The sequence below is a fragment of the Ctenopharyngodon idella genome, chromosome 11 (assembly GCF_019924925.1).
Source record: "Ctenopharyngodon idella isolate HZGC_01 chromosome 11, HZGC01, whole genome shotgun sequence".
NCBI classification, from domain to species: domain Eukaryota; kingdom Metazoa; phylum Chordata; class Actinopteri; order Cypriniformes; family Xenocyprididae; genus Ctenopharyngodon; species Ctenopharyngodon idella.
The window spans coordinates 20,293,906-20,312,926 of record NC_067230.1 but is presented as its reverse complement, the minus strand read 5'-3'; the positions used below and the strand labels follow the sequence as shown (position 1 = coordinate 20,312,926).

Here is a 19,021-nt window from a genome sequence, read left to right as displayed (position 1 = left end):
CATTCGTGAATCATTGGCGCTTTCATGACCATAATGGCTCCATCCACAGGAATGGAGGTGGAACAGCTACACTGAACGGACTTTTCTTTACTTTGTCGCCACCTGATGCTCAGTACGCGTTTGATTTATGCCATTCCACAAACAAGTTGCACATAAATAAAGACAAGAAAGGTTCATGATAACAGAAATAGGTCAGTATTTATAGGTGAGAACAAACCATTTTATTCCACAATTGAATTAACATCGGAAAGATCTGTTTTGAGTTTTAAAGAAAGCCACAGTATACGTCACAAAGTATATTTCACACAGCTTTTTCTTCTGCCTGCTACATCTCTTTTGTCTGACAACCTACATTAAGGATTCTGTACAAACACTTCTAATGCATCAAGCAACAGATCAGAGCAGATCTCAAGCTACTGAAAATCAGGGTAACCAGCTGAGTTATTGCTGGGATAAATAAATAATATTTTATATTATTAGACACATGTACCAAAACAGCGGGTTCCAAAAATAATTTTAGACCATTTTGTTTAGTCCAATTAATATTATTTGGTGTAAATAGCCCAGATTGATAAATTCATGTTAGAAATTCTAAAGGTGACTGGGGAAAGAAAACAAAACAATAAATATGAACAAAAATACATTTGGGGAAGCTGAAGTTCTGCATTTATGGGATGGAAACCCCTGAGGTACATCTATGCATCACGTTCTCTAGAGAAGAAAAAAAATGTTATAGAAGGAAATCTTCAAAAATACAAAACAAAAAGCAGATAATCATACAGATTTTTGTTAACAGTCCTATCAAGAAGGCAGTAGCACCAAGGGAGCAGAGGGGAAGCGGGATTCGGTAAGAGGATGATCTCTGGTGCGTTCTTGGTGCTGTAACTTATGTGCAAAACGGGGAGCCATTTGACTATCCTTTGAAAAAACATGATTTTGGTCCTCATTCTGTCAAATCGTTTATTGCGCAGCTGACGCAGATGTAGTCCTCATTCTCAGCCTGCTCAGCAGACACTCCCACACAAATCTGGTGGAACCACTGGTTACAGCTGCCATCACACTGGACCCAGTTTACCTATGAGGAAGACCCAAAAAAAGCAATAGTTATTCATGCAGGCAAGTGACACACACACAAAAAAACAAAACCCAATTACATTAACAAGAATGATGCACTGGATTAAAAAAAAACAACCTCAAGCACTTCAATTATGCTAGAGCTAACCTCGTTTCCTTCTGGCTGTTGACATCGCTTTGCCGAGCACACGGACCAATCCTCCTCAGAGTCGTCTGAATATGATGGGTCAGAAAGGGAGTTGGAAGGGGAGGTGGTTCGTTTCTCCTCTCTTCTCCTTTCTTTGTTCATTTTGGGCTTCTTTTTCCTGGGCTTCTTTATCTTGTCTCTGTGCGGTCCTTCCACGTTCTCTTTCTCTAGACGTCGTTTGCTGTTCTTCTCAGCCTTCTCGGGTTCCTTCTTGATCTCTGGAACTCCATCCTAGATGGACAATTCAATCAAAGTCAGTCAAAAGCTCAGTTCTGAAACCTAGTGAGTTGCCTCGCAAGTCAGCATTCCAGCAATTATGGAAGTAACGTTGTAACGCAAGTGACTGATTTGGAACACTACATAGGCAGCAGTTCAGAAGAATAACACTCAAGAGACTCGATTCATAATTGACTCATTTTATGATGTTAGAGTGTTAGAGTACAACACTAAGCATATAAACATAGCACAAATATTAGATAAAAATATATTACATTAAACTTCTTAGGGAAACTTTTCAGTACTGAAGGGCATTCAAGTTTATTTACAATTTCGTTTGCATTTTTGGACGCGTTGCCTAAAATCAGGCGTTGATCAAAGCTATTATTTAAAAAAAAAAAAAGAATTAAAATAAATTAAAAAGTTTTAAAATAAGTTAAACGTTAAGTTATAAATTATGGCTTGGTATCTCATAAAAGTCCTAATTATGGCAAAAAGTCAAAATTAGGGCATGAAAAGTCAGTTAATTATGACTACTCGGATTTGATTCACCAAAACATGAATTTTTTCTTGAATAAAATGTTCTTTAATAGTTTACCTGCACGTCATGTGACCATTAACTAACATCAGAGAACTAGAAGCATGTAGGGGCTCATTCACACAGAACGCATCTTTGCATCTAAAAACGCGAGATGCAGTGCTCGGGAATGTTTTTTTTTTTTTTTTTAAATAAATAAAAATGTTTTGCACTGACACAGCCACTATGAGCACCTCCTCCGCCATGCAGTCAAACCAAAATGTATTCAGACACCTTGAACATTTCATTCATTAATAAAATATATTTTTATATTTTATTAATGAATGAAATAAAATAAGACAAGATTTCAGAGTTAAACTGTGTCAGAAAAATGTATCTTAATTATGTCAGATAACACTTAAGCAAACGGTCAGGTCAAAGTGTCTGAATAATTTCTGGTTCCAAATTATCAATTTTACTGGTAGTCCACTATATGAAGTATTTTTGGGTATAATTAGTGATGCACCAATATGATTTTTTGGGGCCAATACCGATATTAAACAATATTGGCCGATAACGATACCGATATTTGTCACTTCCTCTCTTATTTGAAATTGTGTCATCAAAATAGATAGTATTTTGATCATGTTTTAAATAAGCAAAGTTCAAAAACACCTGCATTAAAATATACTAGCAGGTTTATTGCTGCATCAAATAATTTTTAATGAACATGGATTGGATCCATTTAACATTCAGCAGGCCTACATAAAGACAACTGAACAAAGATACATATGAAATAAACAGTGCTTTTTAGGTAGGTTTAATAGTTTTCAGGTACAGAAATAAAGTAAACAAATGTAAAATAGCACTGCATATTCTTCACTGTATAAATTAAATACATATTAATCCTTTAATGTGATTAATCTTCTAATGTTTTGTATACATTTTAATATTTTTTGTAAATTTAAATATGTATGAGATCTGCACTCTCCTTTACTAAGGCGGGACTCTTATTTTGACGGGTGTTCTAGTGTACTTACTGACAAGGAGAGCACACAGTTCTTCAGAGTTATTTTGCAGATTTAAAGTTTGTCCGTTTATTTAGCATCCCCCTCTGTATGTATTTGTTAACCGTTAGTTGTAATAAGTGTTTTGAGTAATTCGCTCTATATTGATGATAATGCAATGGAGAGAGAGAGAGTTTAATGCGCACTTCTTGTGCTCTGTAATGTTTAGCTTTTGTGGGGGTTTGTTTGGAGTGAAAATGGATGCAATAAACTTTATAAAACATCAGTAAAGGTTTGGTCATCATTCGGATGGGGTCCGCTACACTTATGAAAGTTACAAAAGTTATTTATTCAAGAATAGTGTGCGATCTTTTGTTATTTGGTTAACTTTAAAGCACAGACAGCAGCGCTAGGATTAGCAACAGTCATTATACAGCTCAGTGCCTTCACGCAGTTAATTTATAAACCATCGGTTTGTTATATCTGCCTTTTTCCTGCTAAAGCCGATGGTTGTAAATGGAGCAAAAATCGTATCGGCTGCCGATACATATCGGTGCATCCCTAGGTATAATTATGTCACAGTTTACTTTATTTTGCTATCCTTGCTTACATAAATGAACTATAGTGTCCTGCATCCACTAGTATTAAAAAAAAAAAATTATCTAGTGTCTGAATAATTTTTGGTTTGACTATAGCCTTCAAATAAAACAGTTGCCATGCCAACTTGCTACTGTAAACAAAAGCTCACAACGCTTGCCCCACCTCTGGAGTCATCTGATTGATCCACTGTTATGGAACTGACATTGATGAGCGGTACTGCGTGTAAAAGTTGAAATTCTTTTAACTCGTGAGAGACATTGCAAAAGACGCAAGTGCAACGGTCATACACGTCCGTCTAGCACGTTTACATAGAAAAACAATGGAAAAGTAGCGCATTGGAATGAAAAAATGTGTTCTGTGTGAACAGCCCCTAAATGTGTTAACTCATTGAAATATTCACTTCAATTAAATAATTTAGGTCAAAGGGGTTTGGCTGACAAAAGTTTGGGTCTAAATCATAAGAATTTGCAATGCTACAAAGATAATGCTATTGTAAGATTAGTAAGCAAGTTGGGAATATTCTCCCACCTGTGCTTTGCTGTGCGGGGGACTCCTGTGAGGTGGACTTCTGTCTTGAGCAATGTGATACTGGTGATCGTGTTCACTGCTCTGCATGGAGTGCTGGGATGGTAATAACCTGCTAAGCAGATTGCTATAAAGCTGTTGGAGCTCCGGTAACGTCACTTGCAGGAGAAGACCTTCTACCAACAGCTCCTCCAACTCAGCGCTGAGTTCTAAAAACACATGACAGAATCCCAAATGTTTACATCTAGACATTTACAACCACTCTGTAACTGTGTATTTAAAAACTTCAGGTGTGGTTGACTCACCATTGAGAGGAATGCAGGGCTGCAGCATGTAAAAAGAACTGTTGCTCCTTTCCATTGTCTGAGATGATGCTATTCCAGAAATATGCCTTGCCTGCATCATATAAATAGAATTGAACATAAATAAAAAAAACTGAAAATATGATTTTCTGTTATAAACTAATTATATTAAAACATATTATGCTCACTTTGCCATTCAGATGATGTGTAGGAGGAGAAACCTGCTGCACTTTGTGTTGCCAGCGAACCGTTCTCTCAATCACGTATCGCAGGGCATCGCCCTCCGGAAGCCGAACCCGAATCCGCTGTAAGGAAGCGAGCAGAGGAAGCACCTTATCCAGAGGGGGTTTCTCAGAGCGCTTGCAGAGTGGGCATAACCAGGGTAGGCCTGTCTGGATGTCCTTAAACCCCGGCACACAGCCGCTGTGGTAGGCGTCTCGACAAAGTTCACACTGGAGCATGGGGCCTGCAGGGACGGTGTGACACAAGCACACTGTGGGGGCCAAACAGCTAGGCGAAGGCTGAAACTTTGACTCATTTGAGATCCTCATCATAGACAGGCTCTCCAACTCTTTCTGATGTACGTCACTGAGAGTGGCCATCTGTTTGGAGAAGAATATGCATGTCTGAGCAGATACCCAAATGTCCATCACACATGTGAACAGTCAGGACTCAACAATAAGGATGGCTTTATTAAAAAAACAAACAAAAAAAAAAAAAAACACATGGGTCAACTTATTTATGAGCACCTTAAAGATCTACAAATATATCAGGGACACAAAGACTAACCAAAACCTACTTGTTTTGCATTTAGCCTAAAGCTTATCCAAAATGTGACCTACTGCTGAAGCTGTATCTTTGCTAGTAGAAAGTGCTTTTTCCACATCAAAAAGGCAGTCCAGTTTTACATCAACTTTCTTGCAAGGTAATGAGACATCCTTGACTTTTTTCGATTTTGACTTCTGTGGTCCAGTCTCGCACCTAGGACACAGAACCTTAAAGACACAAACACACAAATTAATAACAAAACCATTTACTTTACTTACAAATCATATAGTTATTCACATCCAAAATAGGTATGGTTGTAAATAAGTAATCTACCTCAAGGAGAGAATGGGTTGAGTTCCTCAACAGGAATGTTTTAGCTGCACTCTCCTTCCAGGTCTGTACCTCAGATACTAAGCTTTCCAGTCGAGTGAGTGGTTCCAACATTACCGGAATACCTCTGGCTTTCGAAACTAGTTCAGATAGGGCAGCAAGGCCAGGAATACGGCCTCCAGCCTGTAGCAATAAATGTTTAAATGGATGGAGCGCTACTTACACAAGGTCCTATGTATCTAACCGTTGGGTTACGAATTATAGAGCAGTACAGAAATGTGTGAAACACACCTGAAGAGCATCTGCTTCCATTATCCACTCTCTGGCCCTGCTTACACAGTCTTTGAGCTGAAGACAGCTGGGCAGGTATGCTGGGATGCTGTCCACTTCCTGTATAGCTGCCTCAAGAGTCTCGATACTATGACGAGGCCTGAAAAAGATCACAAGTGAGTGACATTATTTCACAGGATCAAAAGGTTTAATTCAGCAACATATTGACAGTAAAGGTTTTTACATTTAGAAAGCACATTTACTAATGTTTTTACTGTATTTAGATCAAACCCCAGTCTTTCAAACCCCAAACTGTTGTGTATGGACAATGTAGGTGTCACACTGGCACAATGTCTGTCAGTTAATCTGTCAGGAAAAAGCTTTAAGTCAAAACGCCAACCCTGCACATTTTTATTCCCTATCAGAACTAGCTCAACCATCCATGTGTTTTTTTTACAACATGCATGTTGGGAGTGCAGGAATTTTATTAGCCATAAGCCACTGAAAGAAATAGGTTAAAAAAAAAAAAAAAAAAAAAAAATATTTGCAAGCAAAATTTTGCCAGAACAGCTTGCAAATTATTTTTTTGCACAATCAACATGGCCAATCTTAAACCGCCGCGAGTTGCTTTTGCTTCTCAGATCTTGCTGCTGATAAAACCTATTCTAGCTGTAAACTAGATAATGAGACACACGCTTGTTAGTGGAAAGGGAAGTTGATCCAAACATGAAAATTCATGTCATTTCAAACCCATAAGACTTTATTTTTCCAAACCAGAGGGATTTCTGTCCTTCGCTGAAAGGACATTCTACCAAATCTTTGATAGCGATCACTTTATAAGATTAACAGATTTAATTTTATATTCATATATAATGAATAAAAGCCTAAATAATTAGGCCTCTTTAGAACCACTGCATTCATAAGTTTTGTTTTTTATGATCTCTTTATTAACTTTTTGAAACATCAAATTTTGATATAATGGCCTTTCAATGGAGGGACAGAAATCTCTCAGGTTTCATAGAAATTTTATATTAAAAAAACAAAACAAAAACAAAGGTCTTATGGGTTTGGAATGATATGAGGGTGATTTAATGACAGAATTTTCATTTTTGGGTGAACTATACCTTTAAACTGATTTAACAATTCACTTAAATACAAAATAAGTTCACCTAGCAATGAGCATGTTATGGGCCTTTTCTTCCCAGTGTTCACAGACAGTGAGCAGCTCCTGCAGGCGGGCCATGGTTCTTTCCACACAGGAGTGCGGTGCCAGGCCCACTCCTTGATCTATGAGCCTCCTCATGCAGTCTAGACTGAGGTCGGCCGGCTGATCGCTGGCTTCCTGAACAGCCTCCACCCAGCGTGCCTGCTCCAGCCTCTGCCTCAACACCGCCAGCTGAGGCAACTCCACATCCAAGGCTGCGCCTTCATCCAGGAGGCCTTGGAGGGCAGAGGAACCAGGCATGTCCTCTGCAAGGAGATCCGAGCTCTGCTGCTGGAACTGTTCAACGCGGTTCAAAAGAGCCTGAGATGGAGGTAGAGGGAGAAAATGTCAGATCAACACATCTGGGAAAACTAGGAAAATTAGACTTAGCATGTTGTGTGGTTGGTTACCTTTAAGAAAGGGGCCTGTCGGATGGTACAAGGCAGGTCATACAACTGATTGACAAACGACTTCAGTTCCTCCACCGTGAGCTGATTTTGAGACTTTCCCCCACCGGAGCGATACCTGTAAACACAAATATACAGATTTGATACAGAAATGCATCAATTTAAAACTACTTAAAATGCAAGAACTTCAGATAGTTTTCCATATCAGAGGAAGCAATAAACGTACCTAGTCTGTCTCTTGCCATTGAGGAGTTGTTGGGCCATTGAGGTGCACCTATCTGCATTCTGGATCACTTGACGCAGGTGACATAGCAGGTCAGTGTCAGGGTACATCTTCTTCTCTGCTTCTACTACCAAGGAACGAAGCTCCTCCAAATCTAATAAGAAAAAAGAAAAAAAAAAATCCAATATTTAGACTAAAAAACAAAACAAAACAAAACAAAACAACATTTAACCCCCAGCAGAATTGCATAGTATGTACAAGCCAAGTAGATAATACCTAACTTTCACCAAACATACATAATTGCTTTTTACATTTTTTTATAACTAAAGTTTGTTAAAGGTTGAAAACAACAACAAAAACCCATTATGAATAATAAATGCTTAGATTTCTAAGGGTTAAAATGAACATAATGCTATAAAAACATACCACTTTTATTGTCTTGATCTGCTTTCAAAATCTTGTTAACTTTAGATGCCCAGTCTTCATAGGACTCAGCACGAGCTGTCAAAGCCTGGAACAATGGCTTCAGTTCGGCAAGTGTGTATTTATAGCTGCACAAATAAAAGATAAAAAGGTTAATGTGTAGAATAAAAGCAAGAACTCTTTTGCATGAGCCATTGTCCTGAGTTTTAAACCCATGGCATGTTGTAATGTCCTAAGCTTTTGCAAACACATACTTGAGCGTGTAGCTTCTAGCAGGGCAAGAGCAGAGGTCCTGGATGTGGTGGAGACAGACCAGCTGGTCGGGGCTACAGGGACAGGTGATGGCAGACAGGTAACAGGTGGTCCGGCACTTAGCACACTGCCTTTCCTCATCTGGCAGTATATCATAGTCAACCTGCTGGGAGTGCCACACGCCCTAGCGAAAAGCAAATACACAATGGGATCAATTAGTAATAGACAGACAGACCATGAATACAAACAAAGGAATCAGAGGCAGAGCTACAGGTTCAATTACTAAAATAAATAAAATTATATATATAAAAATTGGGGCTGGGTTTAAAAAACAAAAACAAAAAACAAACAATTTTAATCGAATCTCATTTTTATGAACCAGTATCGATTCTTAAATCCCAAGAATCGATCTTTCAGTCTTGTTTCAGTTCAGCTGTTTTCAGTTAATGAATAAACAAAGCTTTGTAGCGCGCCTAATCCAATAAAATCGCAATAAGCTTTGTGCTTTGTTACTTTTGATATGAAAGTCTCAGATTTCAAATTATGTCTATTTTATTGCGAAATTCAAACAATAAATACCGTTTTGGCGCTCTTTATTGTGGTTTGTCAGATCGCTGTTGCCGCCTCGATTTAAGCGAAGCAGCAGCGCGAAGGGCGCGTGAACGGATCACCTCTTCCACTTTACTACTAGTTACAGCATGAAATAAACATCAGAAGGTATGTTAAAAGATACAGTACAACTTACTGAAATCCACATCCATAATTGCTGAATTGATTAAACCGCGGAAAGACGTCAATAAAACAGCTTGTAAACAGCCTATATCCCGTAACGTTATATTTACCTCAGAAAAGTCATTCAGTGACCATAAACTTGTCAGCTAGAAAAATGAACTCTAGAGAAGGCCATTTTGCTAAATATATGCACCATATTACATATTCACTACATTTTTTACTGTACTTCAATATTTAATGTTTTATTAACCAGTCAAGTTTATGATAGCCCCCCACTTAAATGTTTCTATTTTAAAAAAGAAAAAAAAAAAAAAAATAGAAAAAAAAAATAGAGTAGAAACAGTAAGTACTATAATATTAATTATATTAGTATTATAGTACAGTATTATAACTATTATAAAAAGTTCAGTATTATAGTAATGTAGTATCATTTGACTTTCTGTATAGTTTATAGCATTTTTTGATTTTCTTTTTCCTTGAGAAAACTTACCATTTACAGAAATGAAATTTGTCTCAATACCCAGCCCTAATATATATATATATATATATTTTTACACACACACACGTTTTTGCTCCATTTCTGCAACAAAAATAGTTCCAAACAGTAGCAGTCTCAGAGTAACACACAGCAGTGTGAATGATTAAATGTTTTTGAACGAATTGGGTGATTCAGTGATTCAACTCATTAAGACAGTCACTTGTCACCACCTACTACCAGTTTAGTCTTATATTTTAAAATATCACTGCATTTTTCCAATATTTCATATTTTCATCATTCAAAAATGTAAAACAAACTCATTTATGCAGTTATAATTTTGCAGTGTAAATGCATTCATGCCACCTCTTTGCTTCATTAAACAGTCTGTGTAAATACATCTAAATGCCAAATTATGAGTTCTCTGCAGTGGAAAGATGGATATTGTTAATACTGATTTCATTGGATTGGTAACAGCCCTATATTGTCTTATTTTTCTTTCTGAGTTTATTCACACACACACACACACACACTCAATTGGGTCATGAAGTGCAAGTTAAAGCAGTTTAAATGGGCTCATTGCCTTTAAAATAGCCACCCACCAGCTTATAGGCTCTCTCACGGAGCATCTTCTCCTCCAAAATCATGGCACACATGTCCTTCTGGACAGCAGAGGCCAGTTCCAACTCTAGACTGTCTGCCTTGGCGGCAATGTTACAGGTCATTTCATCGTGGGAGAAAACACAGTATCTGTTGAGGGATCGGTAGTGCTCGACACACTGTCGACCAAGAGGCATCTGAAACACAAGACCGTATTTAGTTTATTTTGACTCATCTTGTATTGCATTATGCTTATCCAACAATAAAGTCAAAATGAAACGGAAGTAGCGGCATTTAAGTTTAACAGACTATCGATCATCAAGAGGACTTGATTCTATGCATCTATTGTTGATTGGAGTCATTTTTGAGTGGCATTGCACTCAAAAATGAATGCGATTGTAAGAAAAGTGTGGGGTTTAAGTGCACTAAATTATTAGAGAAGGTTTGCACGTGTCGCTTTCCACAGAATATCAGCTAAGGACAGTTTGATTAAACATTGAAAACAAATCATTCAAAATAAGATCAATAATCATGCATTTACAAAATAGATAGGGTGAATTTTTATTTCATGCCAACATTAAGCGCCTTTTACCCAGTCTGCTGTGCAGAAGTTGACTGCCTCTGCAAAGTTGAAGCCCTGGTTGAATCCACTGTGATAGGCCCTTGGGAAGGTAATGACAAACTCGCCAGCACACTGGTTTGTACGGTAAATCTACAGAGGAGAAAAGGATTAGATAATTGATCTTACAAAGTTGTTTACAACAAAATTTGTTCCATCTTATGTTATTAACAGTCTTTGTTTAGTCCATAACTCTCCATCTATGATTGTATATGTGGCCACTCACTGGTACTCCATGCTCCATGAGCACATTTGGGTTCATGATGGTGACCAGCTGGTGGAGCAGGTCTGGCTGAGACTCAAAGAGCTCAGGGGCCAGGTTCTTCATCACATTCTCCAACTGCTCGGCGGCATAGCCAGGAGCGCCATACCACGTCTTTGGCTCTCCCCTGCAAATTGAAACAAAAGTGAGTGGAAAAACATCATTCTCAGAGCATGGATTGTTTTTTATTTTAGTAACTGTTAAAATGAAGCATAAACACATACAAGGTGGCACTGCAAGTTGTTGAAAAGCACATATGCTTAACCTACAATGTAAAATGGGTTTCTTTCAATGTAAAAAAAGAGTGTGTGGATTACCAGTGCAGATAGTTGATGGAATAGCTCCAGTGGTCCTCAATGTGCCAGCAGAAGGATGAGAAGCACATGCCCACATAAAGCCATGGGAGCTTCATCCCACAGATGTCCGCTGTGACATGAGTCAGCACAGATGCATCTAACACTGGCATGTTGTTGAGGTTCCAGCCACTGCTTAGATAATCCTGGACAAAAAGAAATTAATGAATTTAATGAAACATGCATTTGTGATCTGACGATTTTGATCTGTGTTTTTAGCATACAGATAGCAAGAACTTCAAAGCATTTCAGATTATTTTGTACCTCCTCCTCTGGTGAGACCTTAAATGTGCCGTTCTTAACAGGGAAGCCACTTCCGAAATCCTTTGAAGCAATATCAGCCCCATACTCAACAGTGACGTCCTCCTCTATGGTGCTAACCAGCCGCCAGAACTCCTTCTCCACCAGCTCTGTGGGAACCATCTGTCAAATAATAAGGATGATCACTCCATATTCAAATAGCACATGGTATGCAATCATATGTCTCACAAGTGTTGTTAAACAGACATACGTGAACAGGCATGTTAAAGTAGTCAGACTTGAAAGAGTCAGCCATATCACCAAAGGTGCGGAGGGTGTAGTCTCTGGAGGCCTGCTCAAAGCCAAATGCCACCTGTGGCTTACCACACTCCTAATGTGAGAATAGAGAACCTAATGATTACAAACATTATAACTGCATAGACTAAATGCATTCCAGTAATACTACTAAGCCAAATCATATGTACTAACAGACAGTAGGTAATGGGTGCAGAGAGCACAAACAGGAGCAGCTGTAATTTAGTTATGAATATAGTTTCTAAGAATATGACTATTTATTTAATCAAAAGGTACATCACTTTCATATAAGGTCACAAAACAATTACGTGATAAAGACCAAAAAAAAAAAAAAAAAAAAAAGTCATGATATCATCAGTTTGCAGATGTAGGCAGTCGGGAGTGGCTCACCTGAGCCAGGCACTTGGGGCACCTCCAGTCGCCTTTGGGGACATCGTGGAGGGGTGGGATCAGACAGAAGGTGTGATAGCTGTCGTCACACCCATCACAAAGTAATAGTCTATCTTCATCACCTCCACCCCCACATACCAAGCACATGTACTGCTCCACCTGTAAGAGAAAAAACCCAAACATTGCCATAAAGGAATGCAGTGCAAATTTTCTCTTGTGTGAAAACCAAATGGTCCACTGACCTCCGCTCTCACCTTTGATTTTTCACCTTCAACTGGTTGCTCAATGGGTTCTTCTTTCACCTGCACTGGAATTTCTTTCACTAGAAGAGATGTATAAGTAAATAAGTTTGAAATGTCATGTTGAAGTGAGATTAAAATTTTGGAAGTACACTACCATTCAAAGGTTCGGGGTCCGTATGACTTCTTAAAATGTTTTTAAAAGAAACCTCTCATGCTCACCAAGGCTGCATTCATTTGATCAAAGTACAATCATTTTTAAAACTATTGTTTTCTATTTTAATCCATTTTAAAGTGTAATCTATTCCTGTGATGGAAAAGCCATAACTCCAATCTTCAGTGTCACATGATCCTTTAGAAATCATTCTAATATGCTAACTGGTGCTCAAAAAACATTTCTTACTATTATCAATGTTGAAAACAGTATTCTGCATAATATTTTTGTGTTTTTCAGAATTTTTTTTTTTTTTTTTTAATGGAACAGCGTGTCATGTCACTGACCCCAAACTTTAATACCAAGCCATGAAGAACTTCAAAGTACACAAAGTGATTTTTGAGAGGAAAAGTAGAAATATAATATATGGATCTTTACCTGGTTCTGGTTTTGCCACATAAGAGCCCATTCTCCTCCTCAGGTTGGGTTTGTTTTCACACACCTCGCCCGGTTCGGATTTAAAACAGCGACCCTATGAAGAGAAGGGCAATGTCAGAGATAAAGCATTACCATCTAGTTTGAACAAACTGGTCCAGGTATGAATCAGAGATTTTTACCTCTGTCCGTTTAGCTCTGCGGGCGATAGTGCAGGTTTCTGCTGGTTGCACCGACTGACGCTGGGGCAGGTCGTGGGGTTTGTACTCCTTGTCTTTGGTGTCATTAGTCAAAGTTGGCTTCTGAGAGTTCTGTTGGAGAAAAAGATTTAATGTTGACATCATGCCTGACGCACAACTTCAAGTGACAAGCCCATATATTCACAATAAAAAAAATGATAATATGAACAATGCAAATAGCTTTATTTATAACACCACTATAAGTGTGCACATGTGGCTTCACTCTTATCTAATTAACCAGAGAGCCACATGACAGCAGGGTGGACATTATTAAAGCCAGTAACAGTGAGAGGCAAAGCAGATCACCCCTAGGGTATTAACCATAGGGTAAAAGCAGCAGGCGCGTGGGCCTAGAGCTCAGGGCTCATTGAATGAATTCACACCCCTTTATGGGTTGGGGGAGGGGACTGTGGGTACAGCACAGAAAAACATGCACATCAGAAAAAGCTGTTAACCACTGAACCCACAGGAACACCAAAACACAGACGAACAGCCTGCCAGACACAACTTAAAGTAAAAACAAACTACAAATGACACCCTATTAAAAAAAATAAAAAATAAAAAAACATACACAGGAAACAACCTCAAGTTTATGTTTGCTGCATTTCAATGTTGTATGTCCCAAAGACATTTTTATTTAAACTACTGTGTATGCCACCTAATTTGCACTGAATATATATAGTGCAAAAACAAACTTGGGCGTTTATCAACAATGCTTAATTAACTGGGACACCCTTTCTGTTCAGATAGTTGGGTTCCCTGCCAAAAAATGATCATGGACAATTAATTAGGAAAAAGGATGGAAACTGAATGACATAAGGCTGAAAATGGGGAACGAGGAAGTTATACAAGCTCTTTAGCGACCTCACCATAAGATTAGCTCCTGTCTGGAACAAATAGTATGGGTAGAGAATCCTCTCATAGTGAGAGCGGAGGTGAGAGCCAACTGCTTTGCCGGGAGCAAAGCCCATCTTCAGTGCGATCTGGGTCCATCGTCGCTCTTTACAGACCACATCAAAGCCTCCGTCTTCTTTGACCAGCTAGAGAGAGACAGGTCACCAAAGACATTTTTACATCCATGTTTGCTTTTCAAAAATGCCACAGGAGGAAGTACACATCAGCGTTTTCAACTCTAGCACCCTGCAACTGTAAAAATTAACCAATGTACCATTTTAAACTATGTGTAGGACCACTGGAGATAACATAACCTCAGTCCTACCTTGTAAAGAACATATAAGTCCAGGGTTTTGCGCTCGACATGAGGAATTTTCAGTGTACATCCCTGCAGTTCCCAGAACTTTGCTATCTGGTCTAGGAAGTTGAGCTTCACTCTGGTCTGGGCCTATGAAACAAAACAAACAACACAAAAATGTTGTCAAACATGAAGTCCTCGTCCTTTCAGTAGCATTTGGTTCGCGAAGGAGGAAGAATCATAGTAAGTTTGCACTTGTTCTATATATAAACAATATAATTTAGATTAAGAATTACAAAGAATTTGGGGTCAGTAAGATTTTTTTCAAAGAAATTCAAACTTTTATTCAGCAAGGACACATTAAATTGATTAAAAGTGACAGTAAAGACTTTTATAATGTTACAAAAGATTTCCATTTCAAATAAATCCGGTTGGTGAGGTCTGAACGCGCTCCGACAACGGAAGTGATGTCTCGCACTCATTGAAGTCATCGGAACGTGTTCAGACCTCACTAACCGGATGCGCAACGCAGTTGGACATAGTGGTGTTTTAGAGGTAAAAAATGATATAAATACTGTTCGGTTTCTCGCACAAACCAATCGTTTTGTGTCTTAGGACATCAATGTGTCGTCACGAGCCGCAGGGTTTAATTTGGATTGGTCTGTGCATGTTTTTTTGACTCTTATAGATTGTGTTCCCATTGACATGCATTATATGACTGACAGACTGCAACGGTTAAAAATCATCATTTGTGTTCTACTGAAGAAACAAAGTCACCTACATCTTGGATGCCCTGGGGGCAATCAGATAAACATCAAATTTTCATTTTTGGGTGAACTATCCCTTTAAGTGTAGCAGACCAAAAAGAGGTCATGCTGGTTGCAAGATTCGGTTTAATAAAGCCACATGACCATATCCGCAATTACAAAATTTGTAACAAAAAGGAGAAAAATAAAGGTCTTACCTCTAACTCATTGAGCCTCTGAATGCGTGGTGTGAAATGCAGTCTGTCCACATCACAGGCAAATGGTGGCTGCCATCCCTGACATAAAGGGGAAAAAAAAAAAAAAAAAAAAAAAGTGTTAAGCTTTTGTTTACCATTTGCCACCAGCGTTAAAAACTTGTTTTTTGTATTTATATCCGCATGTGGGTTCTCATTACACCATCTTTCTACTGAATGATGCTTATAAATACAATATAACAATTCATCTATATCAGATTAAAATATATTACTATTTTATACACAAAACATCAAGATTGTCTTAATTTCAAAGGTCAAGATGTGTCTTCACCTAAATCAATTTTGCTGTACATCACAGGGTAGGGTGTATGATGCATACACAAAAAACACAAAATTAAAGTTGTGAAATGGTCCAGAGGTCCACTGGCATGATTATGGAACCATTAACATTTTATAAAATATCTTTACATGGTAATACATCAGTTATAAAAGCATATTCACAGTATAACATACTAGGATGGCTATAGATGACTACAATACATTTCTTTCTTTCCACTGAGACCGTTTAGGGTGTTTATAACAATTGTGAACAAGGCAAAACACAAAAAAATATACATAGCCAAGACAAAAACAACTTTGTAAACGTTTAAAACGCGACTTAAACCGAATCTAGTTTCTCACTTGCGTTATTTACATCGAATTTCAGTTTCACTGGCCGAATGCAAATACACAACTCGCACAACATGGAGGACAACGGCGAAGACCAATTACGCCACCGCCAACTTCAGCAATATTTTTACATTTTTGTCTCAAGATAAAACCTTAAATTATTTGATAAACGACAGTAATGTCTTGACAAACGAGCGGTTTTACATTATTTGTTAGCAAAAGTGGTTATTTTTAGACAAGACAATGCTTCCGTAGCACTGAATAAACAGTGCTATATATAAACACAAAAAATAAAAAAACATGATAAAAACAATTTTACACCATCGTTCAACCTCACATGACTAAAGTAAAAGATTGTATTTGAAAGCAAATGCTTTTACGTTAAGGTAAAAATGTAATAGGAAGTTGCATATTTAAATAGAAATGTGCACCAACAGTCCAGGTTGTGTTTGCAAAATGTTCCAAACTAAATGTAAAAAAAAAAAAAAGTTATATAATGCTTGTCCTAGGTTGCAAGTTCAACTATCGAGGATTGTTCATGTTTGGGTGGATGCATTCTAACGAACATTGATTTTGGAAGACAATAACAATCACTACATTCTGTCTCTCAACATTTTTCCATCAACCAAACATTTATTAAAAGTATCTGCAAAAAAATCAGCCGTGATATTTAAAAAACATAGTCTGATAAAACTCTCTTAAAAAGAAATTAAGTGATGTTATTGTGGTCGCTATAGGAGTAAACCACACGCGAGCATTCACGCATAGCTAGTAGCTGCGCGCACACGCGCACACGCCGTTACGAACGTTCGCAATGGCTGGAGCCGCAATCCGCCATGTTGAAAAAAAACCTGTCTTTAGAAAAAGTGTTTCAGGATCTGCGATCTACGAGTAAAAAAGACGACCGGGAGCTTGCTTGCATTTGACAGTTCTGTTAAATGTCGAAGAAACTTACCGGGGGCGGTCGGATCTTGCAGATGCCAGTGTTTTCTGCAATTGGACGTATTTTGTTGATGAACCCAAAAGGGTCGGCAAATTCCTCCCAACTGGGCTCAAAGACAGGGCACTCCGGTGGTGGAATAAACTCGTTGGGTCGTGAATGGGTCATTCTGGGGAACTTGATCCAAATGATGACATGTAGAAACTGCAGTAAACTGTTTTAAGTTGAAGTAAATGTTTTAATTAGTCTCGAAAAGATGCCATATTAAAGAATGATTACACCTGAACTCCGACAATTAACATCCTCATCCACTTTGGGAAACGTACACACAGACGGAGTGCCGACGCTACAGTGCTTAGTCGTCTTCCGCTACCAAAGTAGAGACACTTGATTTCCTTTCTTTATCTGACATTCTCACCAATGCAGATTTTTTTTAAAGTTGTTTTTTTAAAATGTGAAATGTACGCTTAAATTCTCCAAAATGCATTGTAAGTGGGTTATCAAGTCATCATTCATTATCGCATCATTTACGTAACGATTAATACAAACAAAGCTTTTGGTTTGGTAATGGTCAACAATTATCAACATGATTTATTAGTAACAAAATATATATGTATTACTTCAATTAATTTTATTATAGCAAACAAAATATCCAATTATATTTCAAATCTAGCACACATAGCTGTCTATAAAAGTCATCCAGGTTTATTTTCAAAACGCGTTTGCTTTTTTTTTTCTTCTTAGCTTTATCTGCTCGAGGAGGCGTAAGTAAACATAATAAGTAATAGGCGGTACTCTCGTGAAACCTGTGGTCAAAAACAAAGCTTTTATATACAAATATGAGAAACCACTCAAAAACTTTTGTATATTTTTGCATTTTAACGTCTCCCCTAAGTGTTTTCAAAAAGGCAGAAGTAGGCTGCCATTGAATTAGAGAAGTGACTTGGTGACTCGCGCGGAATGATACACAACAGCTTCATTTTCACCGGAACTACTTCTTTAAATGGACTCTTTCAAGTTACCCACTCGGAAGTAACAGATGTTGTCCAGGGACGATGAATTTAGTAACTCCCAACCTTACTGACATCTAAATTCACGATTAACCTCTGGCACGGGGTGACATCGTACAAATAGCACATCAAAAACCGTTCGAATATATAATCCGTGAGCATTTGCACCGTCTCGTGACCCTAATTCAGAATGCAGGATCCTTCAGCGGAAAATGAAATATTGTGCCAAGACAGAAAGTATCTCACCGTACTGGCGTTGCGGTTGACTTCTGTCTTTACATATCTCTTTGCAGAGGGTCTATCAACATCCACCGTAGTATTCCATGCGAGCAATATCTATGAGCACGTACCGCACGTCAACTCGGAAGCTGTCGCCCCCTATGAAACACAGGACAGCCATCCCCTGCTCCCTTATCCGCCTATCGCAGGAAAGAGCCTAGTTATTCTGCCGAGGAAGAGTGACTGAGGTGTGGCAGCAGCAGCCTGACCTATTACCGACAATTTCATCGACACTTTTGCTTAATTGTCTTAAAAACTGAACATATCGGTATGTGTCCTGCCTTGTTTTCCCCAAGTCACTTTGAATCATAAATGTTCATTAATATTTTCACTCACAGAAGGACATCCAGTCAGGGTGAGGAATATGCTTCTTGGCTAATATGGTATTTTTCAGATCAAAACAGACATTTTCACCACATTATATATATATATATATATATATATATTTTTTTTTTTTTTTTCAGCATCATTACTCCAGTCTTCAGTGTCACATGATCCTTCAGAAATCATTCTAATATGCTGATTTGATACTCCGTTATTATCAATGTTGAAAACAGTTGTGTTGCTTAATATTTTTTTTGGAACCTGTGATACTTTTCAGGATTCATTGAT

General features: G+C 38.1%; 1 protein-coding gene across 3 annotated transcripts; it reads right to left on the bottom strand.

The window, feature by feature from the left end:
- Positions 1-179: 179 nt before the first annotated feature.
- On the bottom strand, positions 180-18,583 carry kdm5ba (lysine (K)-specific demethylase 5Ba). 3 transcript variants are annotated; one of them, XM_051911755.1, is made up of 28 exons: positions 18,377-18,583; positions 17,136-17,334; positions 15,515-15,592; positions 14,578-14,700; positions 14,228-14,398; positions 13,302-13,430; positions 13,123-13,216; positions 12,534-12,613; positions 12,292-12,450; positions 11,858-11,977; positions 11,611-11,769; positions 11,311-11,492; positions 10,958-11,120; positions 10,705-10,824; positions 10,115-10,309; positions 8,308-8,489; positions 8,057-8,181; positions 7,634-7,784; positions 7,411-7,525; positions 6,966-7,321; positions 5,818-5,956; positions 5,530-5,709; positions 5,271-5,423; positions 4,617-5,030; positions 4,432-4,522; positions 4,130-4,335; positions 1,223-1,492; positions 180-1,075 (listed from the first exon to the last, which is right to left on the bottom strand). In XM_051911755.1, exons 2-28 carry the CDS (start codon positions 17,286-17,288, stop codon positions 944-946), a joined length of 4,440 nt encoding a protein of 1,479 aa, XP_051767715.1. In that variant the 5' UTR covers positions 17,289-17,334; positions 18,377-18,583; the 3' UTR covers positions 180-943. The 3 variants fall into 3 exon arrangements, with proteins under 3 accessions (XP_051767715.1, XP_051767717.1, XP_051767718.1); XM_051911757.1 differs by having other exon boundaries at positions 12,546-12,613; XM_051911758.1 differs by lacking the exon at positions 17,136-17,334 and having other exon boundaries at positions 18,377-18,545.
- Between the last annotated feature and the right edge of the window lie 438 nt (positions 18,584-19,021).

Coding starts and splice junctions, on each gene's coding strand:
- kdm5ba (XM_051911755.1), bottom strand. CDS start 17,288: ATGACCCATTCACGACCCAACGAGTTTATTCCACCACCGGAGTGCCCT. Junction 11,493..11,610: donor AGGTCTCACCAGAGGAGGAG/GTACAAAATAAT, acceptor CTTTTTGTCCAG/GATTATCTAAGCAGTGGCTG. Junction 7,322..7,410: donor GACAGGCCCCTTTCTTAAAG/GTAACCAACCAC, acceptor CCTCCATCTCAG/GCTCTTTTGAACCGCGTTGA.